General features: G+C 39.6%; 2 protein-coding genes across 12 annotated transcripts in view; one reads left to right on the top strand and one right to left on the bottom strand.

The window, feature by feature from the left end:
• DCBLD2 (discoidin, CUB and LCCL domain containing 2) overlaps positions 1-8,492 on the top strand; it is an 87,814-nt gene extending 79,322 nt beyond the window's left edge. For 2 of the 3 annotated variants that reach the window (XM_047793905.1, XM_047793910.1), the window contains 4 exons: positions 509-602; positions 4,660-4,709; positions 6,644-6,781; positions 7,520-8,492. In XM_047793905.1, the coding sequence (XP_047649861.1) occupies positions 509-602; positions 4,660-4,709; positions 6,644-6,781; positions 7,520-7,989 (752 nt within the window). In that variant the 3' untranslated portion in view covers positions 7,990-8,492. The remainder of the gene's footprint in view (positions 1-508; positions 603-4,659; positions 4,710-6,643; positions 6,782-7,519) is intronic. The other variant, XM_047793919.1, reaches the window with a different exon arrangement.
• Positions 4,442-22,346, bottom strand: part of ST3GAL6 (ST3 beta-galactoside alpha-2,3-sialyltransferase 6) — a 71,440-nt gene continuing 53,535 nt past the window's right edge. For 6 of the 9 annotated variants that reach the window (XM_047793953.1, XM_047793997.1, XM_047793957.1 and 3 more), the window contains 6 exons: positions 21,070-21,165; positions 17,724-17,910; positions 17,480-17,617; positions 17,243-17,308; positions 13,952-14,104; positions 10,711-12,953 (listed from right to left, as the gene is read on the bottom strand). In XM_047793953.1, the coding sequence (XP_047649909.1) occupies positions 12,867-12,953; positions 13,952-14,104; positions 17,243-17,308; positions 17,480-17,617; positions 17,724-17,910; positions 21,070-21,165 (727 nt within the window). In that variant the 3' untranslated portion in view covers positions 10,711-12,866. Of the gene's footprint in view, positions 5,279-10,710; positions 12,954-13,951; positions 14,105-17,242; positions 17,309-17,479; positions 17,618-17,723; positions 17,911-21,069; positions 21,166-22,346 lie in introns of those variants that run through there. The other 3 variants (XR_007136672.1, XM_047793967.1, XM_047793977.1) reach the window with 3 other exon arrangements.

The raw sequence follows: 22,346 nt of genomic DNA on the forward strand, positions 1-22,346 counted from the left end.
CATAGAAATAACCTGTTTCCTAATATCCTTTTCAACAATTAGTTGTTCTTTTAAATATTTGCCAATTTGATAAGCAAAAATAGCATCTTGTTTGAGCTTCTGTTTCTCTGAAAACTAGTGAGGTGAACATGTTTAATGGTCACCTGTGCTCTTAATGTGTTGCTTATTCATCTGCTGATGTTTCTGTTGTTGATTTTTTACTTGTAATTTTGTAGTAATCACATTAACCCTTTATCACACATGCGGAAAATACATTTTTCCATTTTATCATTTGTCTTTGTGATTTCAAAACATACAAAGGTGGAGCAAACAGTGTGACAAACTTCCGTGTGTTCACGAAAGCCACTCATTTTCAGTCTTACTACATAAATTATGTTTTTTTTTTTTTGAGATAGGAAACTTTGAATAAGTTGGGGTATTAAGTTTGAATAAGATGGGGTAATCTTTACTGTTTTTCTTGTAGTGATTTCTGCCTTTGGTATTAATGTGTATTTTGTTTGTTTTTCAGACGTAGCCTTGGCCGCGGTGCTTGTCCCTGTGCTGGTCATGGTCCTCACCACTCTCATCCTCATACTGGTGTGTGCTTGGCACTGGAGAAACAGGTTAGAACAGATAGGCTGATTCGCCTGCCTATCCTAGTGGGGGTATTTCCAAATGTGAAATAGAAACTAAATATAGAAGATGAACTACAATTTCTTTGTGAGAGAGAGAGTTAAGATAGTCATTAGAATAAAAATATATACATTTCTCTTTTATTCCCATAAAAAATGAATAAGTTCAATTCCATAATCAGTTACTGAACACTTTTATTATATCAAATACTGCATTGTACACTGGGCTAAACACATTAGTGAAACACATAATAGGTACGTAGTAATATTTACCAAAAGAATGAGGTGTAGTTCTCATCGCCAGATTGTTTAGCAGGGCTGACTCTTATACTGTGGCTTGATGGTCTGTGTATGGAGTGCTAGGGACACAGATGCAAGTACTATGAGAGTTAGTTGAAAACTTCTTTTCAGGAGAGTGTAATCCTCAAATTTGGCATGTTTTGCCTTAAAGGAGGAGTTGGATTTGGCTAGAGGAAGGGAGGATGGTCTAGTCTGAGGGGATAGCTTGGACGAAGGTACAGGGATATGGACTGTAGGCAGAATCATGAGTCATCTCACTGGCATGGGGGAGCACTGAGAGAGATCCATCGAGATGCAGCATGCACCTGGACCAGGAAGGGCTTTCTGGAGACAGAGATGTAGATTTCAGTCTATAGATGGGGAAATCACTGAGCAGTATCCAGCAGACAGGTGATATTATCAGATGATTGTAGGAGGAATGGCAGGAGTTTGAGAGGCTAGATTGAAGAGGAGTGAAAGACTAGAAGAGGCATCAAGATGAGTTAGGAAACTACTAAGGCCATGCAGGAACATAACAGCAGTTATACGGAAGGGAGAGAGATGGATGGGGTGAGGTTTCCCACTGGGTCGGTTAGGGGCATGTGACTGGCTATTTGTTCAGAAAGGAGGAGGTGCTAGGGTTTTCTAAAGTTTCTGGCTTGTGCAATTAGACCAGTAAAGATGTCAGGAGTTGAGAGAAGGAGGGTCAGGTCTGGTGGCTGGCAGTTTGGAGGGACTTAATTTATTTAGCCATTCAACAAATATTTGAACTCCTACTCCCTGCCAAGTAAGTATTGAGCCATGTGCTGGGTGTCCAGTGGTGAACCCCAAAGTCTGTGGACCATCCACCATGGAACCTGTTTGCTCCTGGGCCCAGCAGGTAGGAATCATGGGATTGTAGATAGATAAAACAGTAGCCAATATTCAATTCACGACTCACTCAGCTTATTACTCATAATTAGCACACAGCGCACGTTAATCAAAGTAGGAAAGTGGGTGACAGACCACTCCTAGGAGATGCCTAGAAGGAGGCGTTTCAGTACCAGCAGTAGTTCTCTGTCCAGCCATGGGTCCTTTTATACATGTTGAGTGGGAAGTCCCTCTCATCTCCACAGGTCCTCCAGCAGCATCCATCTGGAACAGCTCTCAGCCCCAAAAGTACCAGCCTCCAGAAAAAAGTGCTCAGGTCACTTGGCTCAGTGGCCTCCTTTTAAGGAATAACTGTTACCCAGGGGAGGAGTCTCAACTGCTCTGTCTCAATTGCTCAATTGCTCTGTCTGTTCCCTTGACACATATGGCCCATCGGACTTCTTATCTAAGTAATATTCTGAGTTTATCACTTAAGTTACTGGCAGTCCTATAGCAGGTGTTTCAAAACAATTCATAGGGAAGTTTGCATGCGCCACTGGGACTCTATTTTAACTATGTAACATGTCTTAACATCGCTTAAATCCTGTAAGTTTCACATAAGATGAGTAGGAATCACAACTCAAAAGAAACCACATCTTAGGGAGTTCCTGTCATGGTTCAATGGTTAACGAATCAGACTAGGAACCATGAGGTTGCGGCTTTGATCCCTGGCCTCGCTCAGTGGGTTAAGGATCCGGCGTTGCCATGACCTGTGGTGTAGGTCGCAGACGTGGCTTGGATCTGGCATTGCTGTGGCTCTGGTGTAAGCCGGCAGCTACGGCTCCGATTAGACCTCTAGCCTGGGAACCTCCATATGCTGCAGGTGCAGCCCTAGAAAAGACAAAAAGACCAAAAAAAAAAAAAGAAAGGAAAAAAAAGAAACCACATCCTAACAGTGTGTTCCAGGGGAGGGAAAAAGCTGGAGGAGTGCGTGGAGTCTGGGTTCTGGTGCTGGGGATGCTGTCTGTGCAGAACCAGAAACTTAGTTTAAGAGCAGGAGGGAGGGGCAGGGGGAAAGGGTTCTAGGAGAGTCCAGGAAAGAAGGGTCACCATGCTTGCAAGTAACTGGACAGCAACAATAATAGTGATGAGAATAGCAGCAGCAGCAAATTTTTATAAAGGGTAAAATTAAATGCTTATTTTACACATTATTCTAAATACCTTACATGTTTTAACTCATTTCCTTCTCAAAACAACCTGTGAAGCAGGTATTGTTATAAATTCCATTTTATAGAAGAAAGTGAGACCAAGAGAGCATAAGTAACTTTTCTGAGGTCCCCTGGTCAGCACAGAGTAGAGATTTGGTGCAGGCATCAGAAGCTGTGCCCTTAACCCAGAGGCTGCTACCTCTGACCCATCTGTTGATCAAGTCCAATCCTCTGTGGGTAAAGCCCAGGGGTGTGGAGGTGAGGACTGGGAGTAGAGCTTTGATAGGGAGGCAGGAGGCACAACCTGAGATGAGTTTGGGAGAGTGTTCAAAGGACCCTATGGACATTCAGACTCCTGAGAGGCACGTGGAATATGAGCCTATTAAGGACAGAAGGTCTGAGCTGCAGGCATGAAGTTACTTGTAAGAACACAGTAGATGAAATTGCTGATATGTGGCTTTGTGACAAGGAATAAAAGAAGTACCATTAAGGGGCTGTGGAAAATAGGAGAAAAGTAATAATAAAACAGCTACATATGTTGAATCCCTGACCCATCCCAGGCACGGTTCTAAGTACTTCACATGTAATGAATAACCTAAAATAAAGCTTTGACACTGAGATGGAGCACATGAAATTCTTTATAATTCAGTCCCTGGATAGCTTCAGGACCTACTGTCTTTTCCACGAATTTTACATTATACCTTACTTCGAAATAATGAAGTAGTGTATTTTTAAAACGAGACAGCTTTTTGTATCGATAATAAAAACATAGTCTTACACTGGAAAAGAATGCTTCCAAGTAGGAAATGCACATAGCTCACGCTCTTTGAGAAAGCCACATTTGCAATCTTGATCAAATCACCTAACTGTCTTGTCCTCATTGATAACAATAGATCAGCCTCTTTATCTTTAGCTCGCAGGGCATTATTTTCATTGGTTTTACATGCCAGCATCAGAAAATGTCCTTTTGTGTGCTTAGTTTTTTCTTTGTAAAAGGCTTTTGGTAGATAGCAATTAATGTTAGGAAGGGGTAGAGGTTTCTCCAGGGGAGGATATGTTGGAATTCTGAGGAGGAGGTGGGGAGAACCTTTGTTACTGCGCATGTGGCCCTTGGCCGCCAGGCATGGAAAATCCTGTTCTCATTATTAGTGAGAGCGTTGGCTTACCCTGTACAGGATGGAGAAATCAAGATTATGCAATTACCGTATTATGTGATACTTTAAACTTCTCTGGGGCAAAGGACTGTAGAAAAAACCAACATGTTAATAACAATGTAGAAGAAAATGTAGGGCTTTTTCTGTGAACTTTGTGAATCAACTAATTTGTGAAATTCATATTTGAAACTAAAATCTAACATGATTTCCCCATAGTAACCCACATGTCAGGGTTGGGCCTTGATTTGATTCAGCCTTTTAATCTGCACACTTAGTCTTTTTTTAAATTCCTTTATCCATTTTTTTGTGGCAAATAGTTGGCTAATAAGATATCTCAGGAGATAGTTGTTTAATATTTATTGAAAGTCCGGAATTTATGAACTTCAGCAGTGGCAACTTTGAAAGTCAAATGAAAATGAAGCCTCCCCCAGGTAGATCAGCAAGTAGAAATGTGTACTCTTGACTAATTATTAACTTTGGTGTTTATCCTGCAGTTTCAGAGTTTTCTTGCTAGTGAATTCACTCTATTTGCTATTTTTTTTTCTTGTATTTTTCCAGGAAGAAAAAAACTGAAGGCACATATGACTTACCTTATTGGGACCGAGCAGGTACTTCATGCATGGCTTTTGCATCTCTTTCCATCAGAGGGAAGCCCCTGCCCTCCAGGTGGCAGTAGTGACAGAGGAGTGTCCTTTGCAGGCCCACGTGAACTCCCCAGTACTATTAGAAAAAGGGCATTCTTCTTCTGATTGTTTTTACTTTTCTCTAAATTCGCTTCTAGCTGATAAGTAATGAAATGAAACGTAAGAATTTCCCATAACACATATTCTGTTCTTTTTCTTCTGGAGAATTTGTCTGGTTTGCCCCATGCATGTGTCTAGCTTGAGACCAGGTTTCTGTGTGGTGAACGTGAACACTGGGTAAGAAGCAGAGGATTGCGGTCCCGGTGACACAGTGTGTGTGTGTCACTCTGCTGTGGATATTTACCACGTGGAGTCCAGCAGTTTACGAGTCAGTGAAATCTTCCATGAGTTATATCTTATGAATTTCTATTCTGTGGTAGGTGGTAGGTTGCCACAGGTTACACTGGGGGCCTTCTCCGGGTCTTATCCTTCCCACTTCTCGCTCCCAGAGTGACTAATAGGAGCCAGTCCACTGTGACTAGGGTTGAAAAGACCTGTGGTGGGGACAGACCATCCCAGAGTTGATCTTCGGAAGAATTTTTGAACGTAATTAAATTTATTAAAAACCACTGCTGTAACAGACTGAATCTGGCTATACTGTAATAGTAGTGATTTGCCCTAGTATACACTTTTGATAGAGATTTCTATTGTGTTCTGCTTTGAACTGGATATTCTATCAAAGCAAAATATAGACTTGAACAACTTAAGGAACTAGAAAAAGAACAAATTAAACCCAAAGTTACTGGAAAGAAGGAAACAAAAGAAAACAGGAAAAAACAGAAAACAGCAAGCGTCGGCAAGGATGTGGGGAAATTTAACCCTTGTGCACTGTTGGTGAGAATGTAAAATAGTACAGCTTCTGTGGGAAACAGAATTTTTTGGTGACTCCTCAAAAAATTGAAAATAGAATTGCCATATGATCCAGCAATTCCACTTCTAGGTATAGACCCAAAAGAATTGAAACAGAGATATTTTTATACCCATGTTCATAGCCACATTATTCACAATAGTTGAAACATGGAAGCAACCTAAGTGTCCGTCAGCTACTGAATAGATAAGCAAAGTGTGGGATATACATAAAATGGAATATCAAGCCTTAAAAAAGAAGGGAATTCTGCAGTATACCACAGTGTGGATGTACCTTAAGCACATGCTAAGTGAAATAAATAAGCCAGTCACAAAAAGAAGAATATTATATGATTCCATTAGTATGAGGTACTTAGAATACCTCAATTTTTTTTTTTTTTTTTTTGCTTTTTCACGCCGTACCCACAGCATACGGAGGTTCCCAGTCTAGGGGTCGAATTGGAGCTACACTGCCTGCCTAGGCCACAACACAGGAACACCAGATCCAAGCCACGTCTGCGACCTATACCACAGCTCACGGCAATGCCGGCCGGATCTTTAACCCACTGAACAAGGCCAGGGATCGAACCCGCAACCTTATGGTTCCTAGTCGGATTCATTTTCACTGTGCCAGGACAGAAACTCCAGAGTATTCAAAATTATAAACACAGAAAGTAGAATGGTGAGTTCCAGGGGCTGGCAAAAAAGAGAATCAGGAGTACTAGGTATGGATTTTAGTTCTACAAGAAGAGTTATGAGATGGATGTTGGTGATGCCTGCACAACAGTATTAATATAATTGATATCACTGAACTATTTGCTCATAAAAGATGGATTTTATATCAGGTGTATTTTACCACAATTAAAAAAAAAAAGCTTGAACATAAAGGCTGGTTTGTGTAGACATTTGTTATAGAAATGGCTTAAACACAACCAGATTTCTCCCCTCATATACTATTGCTGTTTCAGACATAGCTTTTCATTAATTCTCTTTTGCTTATGATCACAATGAAGGCTGGTGGAAAGGAATGAAGCAGTTTCTCCCTGCCAGATCAGTGGAGCATGAGGAAACCCCAGTCCGCTACAGCAGTAGTGAAGTGAATCACTTGAGTCCAAGGGAAGTCACCACAGTGCTGCAGACGGACTCTGCAGGTAATGAGTGGCAGCTCTGGAGCCACGGGTGGAGGGAGGAAAATGCTATACTTGCTATAAGTGCTTTGGGATTTAACAGTATCTTTCATCTTTTTCATGATGAGCTAGTTTTCCAAAGGTAGAACCACTTTTTAAAAGCTCATCAAGAGAGTCATTTGTGTTTTAGATACTCTATCCATAAATTTGGGATATTAATTTCTAAAAACTTAGGGCACTTTGTTTACCTGGAATTTCATGTTTTTGGGGGGGAATTGGGGGTATTAAAAAGGCAGCAGGAAAGACACAGTGGGCCTTACAATAATTCCCTATTGACTCTAGGGAATTCCCTATTAAATATATATTTTTAAGTATTTTCTAGTATTTGAAAAGGAAAAAAAAAAATCTGTGAAATGATTTTCTAAGCATTATTCCAAATACTAGTATTTGAATATTTACTACTATTCTAATACTAGTGTGTATTAGAATATTTATTTTCCAATGAAATATTATCTGAAGAACATAGGCAAACACTCTTTATGCAAAACCACATGAATGACGCTTTCCGGCACATCTACAAGATAACATCTTTCATTTTAATTTTTGAAGTTGGTTCTTACTGGAAAATCCATAGGTCTCTGTTGATAGCAAACACTCCGTAAAGTGTTTGCTTTGGTATAAGCCTTCAGCTGCCATCCTCAATTGTAAGATCCCTGAGTTAATGACGTGACATTTCTGTTGTCTGTGTTTTGTGACTTCCAGAGTATGCACAGCCACTTGTGGGAGGAATTGTTGGCACACTCCATCAGAGATCCACCTTTAAACCAGAAGAAGGAAAAGAAGCCGGGTATGCTGACCTAGATCCTTACAGCTCTCCTGTGCAAGAAGTTTATCATGCCTATGCTGAACCACTCCCAATCACTGGGCCTGAGTATGCCACCCCAATCGTCATGGATATGTCTGGGCACCCCACAGGTTCACTTGGTCTGCCCTCAACGTCCACTTTCAAAGCCACAGGGAACCAGCCTCCTGCTTTAGTGGGAACATACAACACTCTTCTCTCCAGGACTGATAGCTGCTCTTCAGCCCGGGCCCAGTATGATACCCCAAAAGGTGGGAAGCCAGGCCCAAGTGCCCCCGACGAATTGGTGTACCAGGTACCACAGAGCACACAGGAGGTGGCAGGAGCGGGGAGGGATGGTGAATGTGATGTCTTTAAGGAAATCCTTTGAAGGTGATGCTGCTTTTTACAAAGCATCATTTTAAAGCACATGGCCTTTTTTATTGTGTTAGTGGTAGTAATATATAGAACGTGTTACATGATCTGTCACGGATGTGCTTGGGGGAAGCGTGAGGACCGAGGTACAGGAAGCTACTCATCTTGCTTTAAAAGTGTCATCATGGCACAGTTACCACTTGCTTGTTAAATTTCAAACTTCCTGTTTGTTACTACTGTAAAACATGATTTTAATACAGAAAAAGCTCCCTACTATGCACTTCAAGAGAATTAAAAATCACTGAGTATTTATTACCAATGCTGCAGGTACATTATGAACTCAAGATGGCTCTGTAAGCCTTTCTGGCAATAAGCATGGTACTCTTCGTAAAATGTCTAATGGCTTGAAATTCTGCTCTTTGTGAAAGGTGGGTACTATCATGATTTCTTCTTCTCTTCCCATATTGCATTCTGGATTAAAAAATCAGCAATACAATCATTGTTTTGATTACAGTCGTATACACTTAGCCATCTTTGCTTAGGAAGATCTGTACTAGGAAACTGACCTCTAATGAGGAGGGTGGTTTTTCACTTTCTGACATGGCTGAGAGCTTTAACCCTTCATCATCCATGACCTGGTCTCATCCCTGCTTGTTTCACCTGGGGCCCGTGGTGGCCAGCCCCACTCTTCTGTTTATAAATGCTTGAGTGTTGTTTCCATGGGTGATCCTTGCTTTATCAGCCTCATTATTTCAGATCCCCTAATGTTTCTGAGGGGAAACAGAACAACTCTACAAATTAAAAAAAAAAAAAAAAAGCTATACAGGAGATTCTCCACCCCCAACTTTATTTGCAAGGGAATTTTTCCAGAGAGGGTTGTGGAACGCTGAGGGCTTCTAACTGAACACTGTAAACAATACACACTTAAAATATCGTGGTGAAAGGCAAAGTCATTCCTGAGAAGTCCTATAAATTACCTTCCCCCGCAAAAAAAGGTAGCCAGAATTTGCCCTCTTTGGTTTTACATTTACAGATTTTTCTTCGAATCTCAAGGTGTTGTTTTTAGTCAAATGAAGAAAACATTTGTTTTCCACAGTAAACTAATGTAAATATAAACCTAGCATGTATTCTTCAGCTCTGTGGAGGCAGGAGTCATCCTTTACATTATACCTGAGGAACAAATGTTTGAGCATCCTAGCCATGGAAAATTCCTGTCTTGTTTTTGATGCCCCTGGGCAACTTCTTTGTCACTTTTTGCCCAGAACTAGTTTCAGATGGCTGAAATAGAAAGTGTCTGCAGTTTACTAGCCTTAGTGTAAAAAACCATCTTTAAAAGCCTTTAGGAGTTCCCATCGTGTCTCAGTGGTTAACAAACTCAACTAGTATCCATGAGGACCCAGGTTCAATCCCTGGCCTTGCTCAGTGGGTTAAGGATCTGGCGTTGCCATGAGCTGTGGTGTAGGTCACAGAGGTGGCTCAGATCTGGCATTGCTGTTACTGTAGCATAGGCCAGCAGCTATAGCTCTGATTCACCCCCTAGCCTGGGAACCTCCATATGCCTCAGGTGCAGCCCTAAAAAGACAAAAGACCAAAATAAAATAATAAGTAAGTCTTTAGACTGGTAAGTTAATATGAGAAATCATATGATTAAAATATATGAATTTGGCATCCGTTCTTCTATCAACCTTATTTTGTAGACTTAAACGTTGAAATGTACTTCCCCATCAGGTTCTAGTCATTTCCTGTAGCATGCACCACCAGGCGATGTTGCCAGAAGTGGCTAAATTTGACTGCAGATCTACAGTGTTCATTTTACTTCCATGAGTGTGCTCCACTATGATAAAACATTGCTTCAAAATAGAACTGCTTATTTCCATAGCCTCCCTGCCTTGTGGTTGTATGATTTTGTTGGTCTTACATTTTTGTTTGCTTTTCCTTTTTCTGACAAACTTTGAGGCATAATTCACTGAAAAACCGATATGCATATCTTTATAAAAACAGATATGAATGTGTAAAGCACATATATTAATGCAGTCATCCCTTTTCAGGTGGGAAGAGTAAACCAGTTGCTTTATTTTTTATTCATCCTTAGTACACAAAAATATACTTTTTCTCAAATCATACGCCTGTTTGAAGCTTTAAGAGAAGTAACTTCAGTAACTTTCGTTTTTCCACAAATGCTTACTATTTTGTGTAATTGTGTGCACCTAATTGTTTTCCCACGGAACTTTTTTTGAGAAGATGTTTTCTTATGTATGTTTTAAGACTTGATTCTTTTATCGCCACTGTGCTGTCCTTGAACTACCAATGGTTTTTATAAAATATTTAGTTTTTACTGCTATTATATATTTTACTTTCCATATGAAGAGCTGAGCCGGATACAAAGTTCTGGTTTTGTACTTTTTAATTCATTTGTTTTCATATTAAAGGGTTTTTTTGTTTTATTTCTTTTTTGGCTGCCCCATGGTCTGTGGATCTCCCGGGCCATGGATCAGATCCGAGCCGCAGTTGCAGCAGCACCGGATCCTTTAACCCACTGTGCATCCAGATAGTGCAGAGACACCACTGATCTGCTGCACCACAGCAGGAACTCCTGTTTGGGGATTTTTTTTTTTTTAACATTAATATCTCTGATATATATACAGTTTTGGAGACAATCAAGTAACAACTGAAAATGTGAAAGTAACCATTTTTTACAAAATTCCCTTGTATTTTTATCTTTGCTTGAAACATGTAAAAAGATTTAAGTCACTGTTGTTTATTGGATTATATTTTTTTCCTGTTAATGCAATTATAAAAATAGAATCAGACAATGGATGCAGGAAATGTGGTCCTTTCATAAAATTACACTGACTTCCCTGTTACTTGATCTTAGGAACCAGTACAGTTAAAGATAAGATATTGTGAATGCTGATTTTAAAAGCTGTAAAATCTAAATAGATACTATTGTGTAGGGTCTAGTCCAGTTATTTAAGTTTCGCTTAAATATTTGCACTTTGCATTGAACAATGGGTTTTATTTGCTGATGAGTAGAGGATTTATACACTAACTGAAATTATGGTATGTATACACATGTCCTTCTCCCCACCCCCCACACAAAGTAGAAAATAAGCTCATTTAAATATGAATGTGGCCGTAATTCTATGGAATGTGATAAACCTTGAATTTCTTTTCCTGGGCTCCACACGGTCAACCTGGAGACCAAAAAGGTTATGTAAACACAATGTCAGACGATACAGTTAGTTAGAAGGAATGAATATGTTTAGGTGGGACTACAAAAACTTTTCAACCCCCCCAAAAGAAATCAGTGAAGCTCTACTTATTAAAGTTACCTATGAGCTCTGCCTTTCAGCTCTGAACTTGAAGTCCCTAAACTGCAAGATCTAAATAAGAGTTGGATATTTTTAGGTCAACCATGGCACTAATTCTCATTTAGTCCAAATTGTGACTCGTTTCTTCTCATCTCTTCTTTTTTTTGGCACTGGGAAAGGTAGAAACAAATCATGTAATGAAATAGGTAAAAATGGCTTGAGTGTCAGTTATATTCTCCCAGAATGTACTTTTCTTACCTCGGCATGTACTGTAGTCACTCAGTATTTGTATATGTTGCTAGAATTTAGATTGTATAAATAGTGAGATTTTAATGTGTTCATGTGTTTTTAATAAATTGTATATGTGTCGTGCTCAGATATTTTTTTAAATATACCACCTTGAGGTTTATAGTCGTTTCTCATACTATATAAAATGCCACATTCCTCAATTTTAAGATTAGTCAGAAATTTTTATGGCCAATATTATAGAATGATGGTAACATTGCTTATATTCATTAAAATGAAATGGGAGACTAGCTCACCACTTTTGTCCAGTTGGCTTGTTTGCATCCCACAAGATTCTTCTTTGCTGCATGCTAGGTAAGCTTTCCATTTGAAGACGCAGTTTATACATGCGGACAGTTGATTTTTCATGAGAATACCATTTAAATCCAGAAACAGCTTGGCTTTTCTTAAAGGTTTACTCATTTACATCTTCTGTTTTTCCTTGCAATAAACTTCCAAAAATTTAATGAATAAATTAAGCCAGGAAAAAAAATAATGTGTAACAGTTTTCTCCTTGAGCTTGCCTAGTTCAGCTTCTTTGTATAAATTGTATTTCTTTAAAATAATGCAGCTACCAGCCTTTAGTAATTGCATTCTTTGGTTATTTACTTATCCAGAATTCATATTTATGCTATTTCTTTGGACTTAAAAACAAAAAAAATCTTCCTGCTACCCAACTACTCATCATAATCATGGTTTACTTCACTGCAGGGAACAATGCTCAGTTACACCAATATGATCTTAAGAGTTCCAAAGCCACCCACCCCTTCAAACCTGGTTTAAGATTCCAATCAATCAGGTTCCACAAAAAGGAGCCAAATAGTCATCCAGATAGAGACCTGAAGTGGTTCCAGTATGCCATGTCAGAGCACTGCCACATGACCGTTACCCATCAATTTACAGTGGCCAGATAAACCTCTCAAAATGTCAAGTTGTATTAAAATTTTGTTGTGGTAAACCAATCCCCTTACTTATTAGGAAGTCCCATCTCTTTAAAAGTCTAGGATGAAGTAACTATAAAAAGATGTTTAAAAACACTTCAGAAAACTAGCTTATTTTTAAAACAAGGCAATGAAACCTTCTATTTCCCTGATATCTTAACTAAACATAATCTTGGTTTCCATAAATTAAATATATTCACAGAAATTAAGCTGGTGGTTATGAATCACCAGGCAGCAACAGACTTAATATACATAATTTCTTGACAAGTTCATCCAACATATTTTAAAAACAAACTAAAAATTGCAGTATAAAAATAAAACTAATATTGTTAGCATCATCTTCTGAGTCTGTAGGGTCAATCTTGAGTCAAGTTGATTACAAAGTTTTTCTCTATAATGTCCTTCAGAAAGAGCTGCTCTGCAGTCACATTGTGATATGCATTCTAAAGAAAAATGAAATAAAATCACCGTCTGTCCCAATTTCAAGATAATTAACAGCAGCAGCAATGGAATGTGCTGGCTCTAAAAAGCTCCATAGATGACATAGGTCATGGACTTGTCTTTCCTTTTTAATTTCTTTTTTCATTGCGCACTGTTGTGCCAGAGCTTTCCCTAAAGCCCACTCTTTCCACTGAAACCATCCCATCAGTAAGAAGTTCCCTCACATCATCCTCTGGTCTACTCAATTATGGTATAAATCTAGAAACCACAACTGACGATGTTACGCTCTAACCTGAGTAATACCATTCCTTCAGCTCACATAGTCTTTGCGGGATGAGGGTTTAAGAGGACTGGCTTCATTTCATGGGCTATAGCCATATACTTAACAGCAAATCACTCACAGTTCAGTACTGAAAACCTATAGATAACATTTTCATCCTGTCATTTGCGAGGTGTCACCAATCTAAGTTGTAATTAGGAAAACAGAAAATTCCCATTTATTCAATGAAAGTAAAAATCTTAAACATCAAATCAACCACCATTAATCTCTGTTCCAGAGAAGAATTATCTAGTATAAAGGTTTATAACTTTTCTGGAAGATTCTTTCCTGGGATTCACATATTATAGACCTTCTAATCTACTTAACTGAAAAAAACTACATGAAAATAATTAGTATGAGTACAGCTATGCTTTTAGGTGAATCTGTCATATCTCAGATAACAGATTTCTATATAGTCAAATAGTACAAGTAATGATACAATTTCTAGAATAAGGCTTGGTCCCTGTGTAGGTTTGATGAGATTTTTCCCAAGGGTCTGCTGTAGTAAAAACTCTATAGACTTAAATGCTAATTTCAGCATGTGGTATCTCTTTAAACACTTATCAAGCCATCAATGACCTCCAAAACCTGTTCCCTCATTAAAATGACAGGGTGAGAAGGGAGAATAGAAGCTTTCCAAATCTGAAGATCAAAGATTACACCAAAGTGTACATAGGTTACCTTATTCATCAAAGACATGGTGGCATTCCCATAGTAGTGCAAAGGACTCTTGAGGTCAGAAAAGTTGTACTTAAAACCAGCAATGTGAACTTCATGACATATGTGAAATGCCAGTGTAATGGCAATAATTCCTGTTGTTGGGTGTTTGGGTTTCTGGGGGAGGAAATGAAAATTTTAAAAATTCAAAACATGGTATTTGTTTACAAAGCATATTTGGGTGACCTAATCTCATAAAACAGGGTGTTCTGAACATTTAATCAGGACAGAAACACTTTAATTAAACCCTCAACATGTGCTAAGGATCAAGCCCCAAACAGTTAACACCTTAACTCTGAATATAAAGTCTTTTAAATAAAACTGCAGTACCAGCCCAGAAGACAACCTATCACATTAATAGTATGAGGCTTATCGAAAAGGATGCTGCTGCCTTGTTTTCAGAAACACGCTTCTTGTGGAAAACGCAAAGCCTGAGAATGTTGAACCCATGTTTGAAACATAAGGACAGCTTAATGCACTAGTGGATAGAATCATGCTGAAAGGCTTCATATAAATTAGCCTTAAAACAGTTATATTTTAGAATGCTGATGATTTAACTTGCTCTAGGGAAAAATGGTTTTATTTTATTTTAAATATTTTTTTTTTGTCTTTTTAGGGCCGCACCTGTAGCATATGGAGGTTCCTAGGTTAGGGGTCTAATTGGAGCTGCCTGCCAGCCTACACCACAGCCACAGCAATGCCAGATCTAAGCCGCGTCTGCAACCAACACCACAGCTCGCGGCAACGCTGGACCCTTAACTCACTGAGCAAGGCCAGAGATCAAACCCGCAACCTCATGGTTCCTAGTCAGATTCATTACCGCTGTGCCATGATGGGAACTCTGGAAAAACGGTTTTAATCAAGGAACTACAATGACAAATTGCCATGGTAAGAATCTTATTAGAAAATGAAGACTCCAAATGTACATATGCACAGTAAAGTCTCTCTTTTGTTTTTAAATTGATAAAAAAAAACTAGAAAGAAACTAATCATCCTCTTTACATGTACATATATCCTGAAAAATACTGTGATAGATTTGACAGAAGGATCTTGGGATTCAAAGTTTTAATTCTCGGCCTTCCAAGGCAAAACCAAAATATATCAAATTTGTTAACACGAAAATTCAAGATTTCCTTTTGATTAAATATTTCTTACAGGTCTCATGGAAATTACATATGGTAAGTTATGATTCTGAGGAAAAGAAAAAAATCAAAGCAACACAATAAAATCAAACTGCAAGAAGCAAATCTGTCTGAAAGCCCAAAACCTATGCACTTCTGTGACCCATCACAGCCCTCACCAACTGCTAGGAAAAGGAAATTAATGGTCAGGTTAAAAACCCAGCAGTCATCCAGCACCACTGACCCTGTCACATTTTCCCTCTCCTGTCCCTCTTCAAGTTCTCTTCTTCCTTTCATCCACCTTAATCATCCCCTTACACAGACCTTCAATTTCCTTCGGCACCGATTACCGACAGAACCTATATTATCACCTGACAGGATCTTCACCCTGGTTAAACCCACACCCCGGCAGCAGAGCAAGGCAAGAGAAAACGTCCTTTCCTGGTCGCAAGTTCCATGTATGACTACAGTCTCAAGTGGGCATTCAGGGTCCAACAGTCCACTTACAGACCCCTAGTGAATTTCCATTCCTACTCTCCATGGTGACAAGTTCATACTTTTCTACCCATCAGCTCTGCCTTTCTTCCTACTTCTTATTGGCAATGTAATCCTTACCTTTCTTAGAAAACAGAATCAGACAAGAGCTATATTTTCCTCCCAATTCCAAATCTACCTTCATCTTTCCGCATATTTTCAGTGTTCAGTCCCATGTGTACGGGATGTCTCTGTTCTACCTACAGCCAATCTCTCCTCTAGTACATGCTTTTTTACACCATCTCTTTTCTCAACAACTTTGCTTCCACAACTATCTTCTTTCTCTCTTCATCATCAATATTTCCCTCTTGGAATCGCTGCTTTCAGCACACAAACATCTATCATCTGTCTTTTTTAAAAAAACAACCAAAACTCCCTTTGTTTGATCCTATGTTCTTCCAAACATTTCTCTGCTTCCTTTTCCAGCAAAACTCCATTAAAAATTTTCCTTGGCTCACTCATGTCTCATGTTCTCTTTAATGTGATTCAAACAGGCTTTCTTCGACTTTCTTATCCTCATCCATATCAATATGACATCCATGTTTCCAGGACAGCATCTGACATAGCTGACCTCTGCTAATACAGCTGGGTCCTCACTTAGCTCCTGGGACACTGGGTCCTACTGGAACTTCAACCTACTTACAACTAGTTCTCATATCATCTCTAAGTAAGACCAGTGTCGTCTTGTGCTTGAGTTGTTAAGGACACTACCTACAATGAAAAGCAAGGAATAAATCTGATCTTGCCTCACTTATGAAAATAAGAAGTGAAAAATCACGAAGTATACATTCAAGAAGCTGTCATTTCCCCTCAAAAAGAAATTACTAGGAAGCTGTCCTTTCTCCTCAAAATTACTATGAAATAGGGTTTAAGTTTAAACTATGCTTTTTGACTTGGGGATTCCACTTCTAGGTGTCATTCCTATATAAATCACACAGTGTGCAGAAAATCCCTATAAGCATATGCATTTCTACATATAGAAGAAAAATCTAGATACAAAACTGAAAGTCTATGAATAGGAGAAGAGTTAATTAAATGGAGAAGGGAAACAATAATACCTATGGTATAATAACAACTATTAAAGTGTTTGTGCTTTCTAGGAAATAGTCTAGAAAAATATAAAAGGTAAAAAGGCTTGGGAGATCATCTGAGTTATGAAGGGAAGAGAAAAGGATGATTTCCTCTTTTAAAAATATTCTTTAATAAAAGTTATTTGATTTTAAGTATGTAATACTTAAGATTTTTTAATCATGCTAAAGATATATAATGTGTGTTTATTTCCTGATTACAAAAGGGAAAACCTCATTTCAGCTGAGATCACATTACACAGTTACTCAAGCTTCCAGTGAAAAACACAGCCTGCCGCTGTTTGGGTCTGGAATATTTTTTCCTAGGGAATGTAGACAAGCAGGGCTGCAAGAGTCAAAGTCAATGAGATTCCTTTCAATGAAAAAATTAAAGAAACCAGATGGGCTTCTCTGCACAAAGCCTGCCCACCAGCTGCACCCTCCACCACCCCACCTCCCCACCCACCACCCCCACAGGTCCAGACACTCCTCCCCTGAGAGCACTAGAGAGGAGGTGGTGGCGGATGAGCTACCTGTACATGCAGGAGATCCCTCAAGGGCAGAAAAAAACCTCCATTTATGGTTCTTTTCCTTGCAATCTAAAAAACAATGATAAAATCCACAGGTATCTAATTTCACTAACTCGGATGTGGCCCATAGAGGCCAGCTCATGAGTCATGGTTCTCATACAGTTTCCAACAGCCCCTGGGGCCCACTATCCCACCCCAGGCAGATCTTTAGCTTGAAACTGTGCAAAGGAAAATACATACCTGATTTTTTGGAAACACCTTTGGGAAGTGAAGTAGTTCGTAAGCTGCTGTTCTGATGATGAAAGGATCTAATATTCTGATTTGATAAGGCTTATAGATCAGATTTAAGGCTGGTTTCTTCCAAAAACCATTAGTGTTCTGAAATAAAGAACATAGAAATTACAACTGGTGATTGTCTTTTAAAAAGGAAAAAACAACAAAAACCTTAAGGTAATCAGAAGGCAGGTCAATTGTGTCAACTTACGATTTTTCCACCTGTCAACAATTCCCACAGCCACTTTAAATCAAGAGGCTTAAAAGCAGTGAGAATCACTGTAGTATTAGGATCATTGTGACTGGGATCTGAAAAAACAGATTCTGGATAAAAAAGTCGGAAGGTAGTCCTTCTCCCAACATCCTCTTCGTGTCCTAAAATAGGACCATTATTCATTCTGTGGGTAGTAAAACACAACACATGTAAACCAAGTGCAGTGCCAGTCATTTGCATCACAGTACTCGGAGCTCTCAGAGCGAGACAAACCGGCAGCTGTGCAGCCACTGCTCTAAGGCCACACAGCAATCCACCAGTCCTTCACATGTAACAGCCGAGGAAATAACTCCCTTTCATGAAACTGCTACTTGATCAAAGGGAGAAACATTCTTTTTTATGCTCGAAAATAAACTGTGGGGCCACTGATAATTCTTACCTCCAGGAAAAAACTAAAGAATAAAACAGGAACATAAAACCACAGAATATTCAAGTTAAGAGAGACCTTGAAGGACATCCAGACAAGCCCAGCATCCACAGAAATAGTTACTTGCTCAGGGTTACACAATCACATAGCACATGGACGTGTGTCTAAGTGACTGACAAGCAAGAGTCACATTTAAGGTGATTTGAAGACCCATCAAAGTTGTCTTGCTCTGAAACAAAGTACCAATATAAAATTGCCATATTTATACCTAAGCACATCCAAATGAATGACTATTGCTGGTGTGAACCAAAGAATCACAAAGGATCCAGTGTTGGGTTTGTGGATGTTCAAAGCCAAGGTTAGACATGCACTATTTATGCACACACCATGAAGGCATGCTATGAAAAGGAATGCTTTGTTTCCAAAACAGTGTCCCCTAGAAGAGAAATACTGTTTACCCTTTGCCAGTGACTCTGCGATATAAAACAGTCTTAATAACACTTGAAATGACTCTCACAATGTGCCCATGCCTTTTTCCCACAGGGCTTGCTGTGGTTCTAGGTGAACGATTTTAGACAATTATAAAGAAATTTGTGAGTGCTTCAGTATCGTCTTGTGGATAAATTTTCACAGTTGCTCAAAATGAATAATCAACAGAGACCAGGGTAACCATACAGAAACCCTTGGCACTTGTAACCAGCAAAACCCCCAATCATTGCCAGGCCAGCCTGATGCAGTGCCCAGCAGGACGCTTTCCCACTCTACAGAAGACTATTCATAGCCATTCCCAACACACACAAACTCACCCCGAATAATGACCTTACTTCAACCTTTCAATGAAGAAACAGAAATGGAAATGTTTTCATTTTCCCATCACTGCACCTATGGGACTCGGGGTAATTATAACCACAATCCTGGTTTTCCCTTCCATTGTAGAGATCACCCACTCTTATACTCTAGACCCCATCCCCTCTCTCTTTTTACCTCACGCCAATCTCTTTACTCATTGCCATCAGATTACTAATATGCTCTAGAATCTCCTATCTCTATAGAAAGAAATAAATCTCCTATTTTTATAAAAACAAGATCCCCCTTTGAGTCCATAATCATCTCCCACTACCATCTCATTTCTCAACTCTACAGTGAAGTTTCTCAAAAGAGTTGCTTATACTGGTTTTTCCACTTTCTCACCTGTCATTCTCTCAAACCACTCCAGCTGGGCTTCTACCCCACATCATGCCTCCTAGTCTTCTTTGTCAAGAGCATCTGTGAGCATCAGGTTGCCAACCCCATGGAGAACCCTCTGTCCTTATCTTACATGACCTCCTAACAGTATGGGTCATGGTTGAAACCTCCCTCTATCTTAAAATGCTGTGCTCTCTTGGCTTTTGTGATCACCTGACATTCTTCCTGCTTTGATGGTAGATGCTCTCCAACTCCTTTACTCTTTTTTTTTTTATTTGCTCAGCTGTTAAGTTTTGAGTACTTCAGAGCTCAGTCCTGGGCCCTCTTCTCTGTCTCTCCCTGGAAAATTTCATCCAGTCCATGGTTTAAACACAGCTTACAGGCTATTCACTGTGAAAATTTTAACCTGTTTATTTAACTGCCCACTTGACTTACCCACTGCAAATCTAACTAGCATATCAAACCTGGTTTCTCATACAGAGACCCTGATTCTCCACTGAACCTGTTCCGAACCCTGGTCTTCCCCAACTCAATGAATGGTACCACTATCCAGCCAATCTCAAACTGAAAACCTAGGAGGAGGTATCTTGGATTCCTTCATTCCCATCTCTGCTCACATCTAATACATCAACAAATCCTGATAACTTCACCTCTAAAACATGCCTCAGTCTAGCCACTTAGCTCCTTCCCTGCTGTGACAATCCTGTTTCAAGCTACCATTCTACACCCAAATGCAGCAACCTAACTGGCTTCTTCATTCCCATCCTTGTCCTTCCTGGTTCATTGTCCATGCCACAGGCAGACTATTTCAAAGAAATAACCAGAGTTGCTCTCTTGCTTGAAAATTTTCAAACATTTTCTGTTACACTTAAAATTCAGTCTCGAATCCTAATGTACAAAGACCTACAGAGCCTGCTCCTTACCTACCTCTTCAACTCCCAGTAAAACCACTTGCCAGGAACCTGTTCCCTGCCTATCTACATCACTGCTTTTCTTGCTGCTGCTCTCAAACCCAGCATCCTATCTGCCTGAGGCCCCACAGGAAATATCATCTCTGCCCGTGTCACTCTTTCCTGTTCTTCAGAGAGCTGGTACTGTGTGGTCTCTTAGATGTCCAGCTTAAATGTCTCCCCCTTGACATGATCATCCATTCTAAAGCAGCCACTCAATCATCCTCTATCACAAATGTTTCAATTGTTTGCATGGCATTTATTATTATATTTCCTTATTTATTTAATGACTGTTTTCTTCCCCTCATTGCTCCTCATGGGGAGCAAGGACATTGTTCTTATTTACTGGCATTTATTATTATATTTCCTTATTTATTTAATGACTGTTTTCTTCCCCTCATTGCTCCTCATGGGGAGCAAGGACATTGTTCTTATTTACTGGCATTTATTATTATATTTCCTTATTTATTTAATGACTGTTTTCTTCCCCTCATTGCTCCTCATGGGGAGCAAGGACATTGTTCTTATTTACTGCTATATCCTCCTGAGGCCATATCCTCCTGAGGCTAGAACTGTGCCTGGCACAGTGAGGGGACTTCATGGATATTTTCTAAATGAACGACTTGAAATCTAAGCCTACTCCACCCACAACCTGAGTAATGTTTCATGTGCTTAAACAAATTAAAGCAACGCCACTTACTTTCAAAACTCAGCTGTATTAAAATAGGAAACTATATCCTTTTGAAACAACTCCAAGTGAGCAAAGAGAAAATATTTTTACCTTATTATTACATCATAGGAGTCAATTTTCTCTCCCAATGTCTTATTCTTCAAAACTCCTCCATTACCAACCACCACGCACTTCTTACATGGCACACTGTTGGGCAAATAGACGAGTGAGAGACTGAGCCATCTTTTACAAAACCGGATGATTCCAAGAACCCATTCATACTTTGAGGGACCCAAGACCAAATTTAACTTGTTGTGCAAATAGAAAAAGACCCAGTTATGACTTATAGGTCTAGGGATGTATTAGAAAGATATGACTGAAGAAAAAGCACCCCATAGGAAGTACATCATTGTTAGCCTACTAATCTCTTAGCAGTTCAAACACATATCCTCTTCTGATTTTCATAATCACCCACTGAGATAAGTAAGCCTGATATTTCCATTTTACAAATAAAGAAAGAGATTCAAAAAAAGCTGTTAGGTGGAGTTCCCACTGTGCTGCAATGGGTAAAGAATTTGACTGCAGCATCTGGGGTCGCTGCAGCGGCATGGGGTTCGATCCCCAGTGCAGCAGCACAGTGGACTAAAGGATCCAGCACTGCCACAGCTGTGGCATTGCCTGCAGTTGTGGATCAGATTCAATCCCTGACCCAGGAATTTCCATATGCCACAGGTGTGGCCATAAAAACAAAACAAAACAAAACAACAACAAAACTTAGGTAACATTTCAAAGTCAATACATACTCCAAAGAGGTAGAACTAGGATTGAGTCCAGAACTTTGGACTACAAGAACCTCCCTTGACATAGGAGTCTGCCTGTTAATATTGATAAAAAATGTTTTATATTACAGGTGTGTTTACTTTTCATCAGCATTACCCATTCCCCTGATAGTCTAGCTCTGGGTTATTGCTGCATCTTTTAAGTGTAGCGACAGACAGCTCAGAATGCAGTGGGGAAAGTGCAGCTTCCTTGTACTTGCCCAGGCTCACTTCAATTCCCCAAATGTGTACTGGTCCTTAAAACTTAACCAATACAAATGAAAAGTTCACTCTATATTCCTGACAAAGAGCTTTAAAGTAGGACGTGAAGTAAGACTTCCTGCTGCTGGCCGCCATCAGGCTGGGCCAGTGGATTGGGTCCGTTTAGCTTTCAGCAAACAACGGCTGGCCTATCCAACTCCAACCTCTCACCACCACCCGGCCAAGCTGAAGGAGTGACAAACACCTCATGTCCTTCTCCTTTAAGTGACGAAATTACAGAGGGGAAGTCTACTGAGCTGTCTTTCCTCATGACACGGAGGTAGGAGGGAAAAAGCGTTTCTTCTAAGA

Source organism: Phacochoerus africanus, chromosome 1, assembly GCF_016906955.1.
Source record: "Phacochoerus africanus isolate WHEZ1 chromosome 1, ROS_Pafr_v1, whole genome shotgun sequence".
In the NCBI taxonomy this organism is placed as follows: Eukaryota; Metazoa; Chordata; class Mammalia; order Artiodactyla; family Suidae; genus Phacochoerus; species Phacochoerus africanus.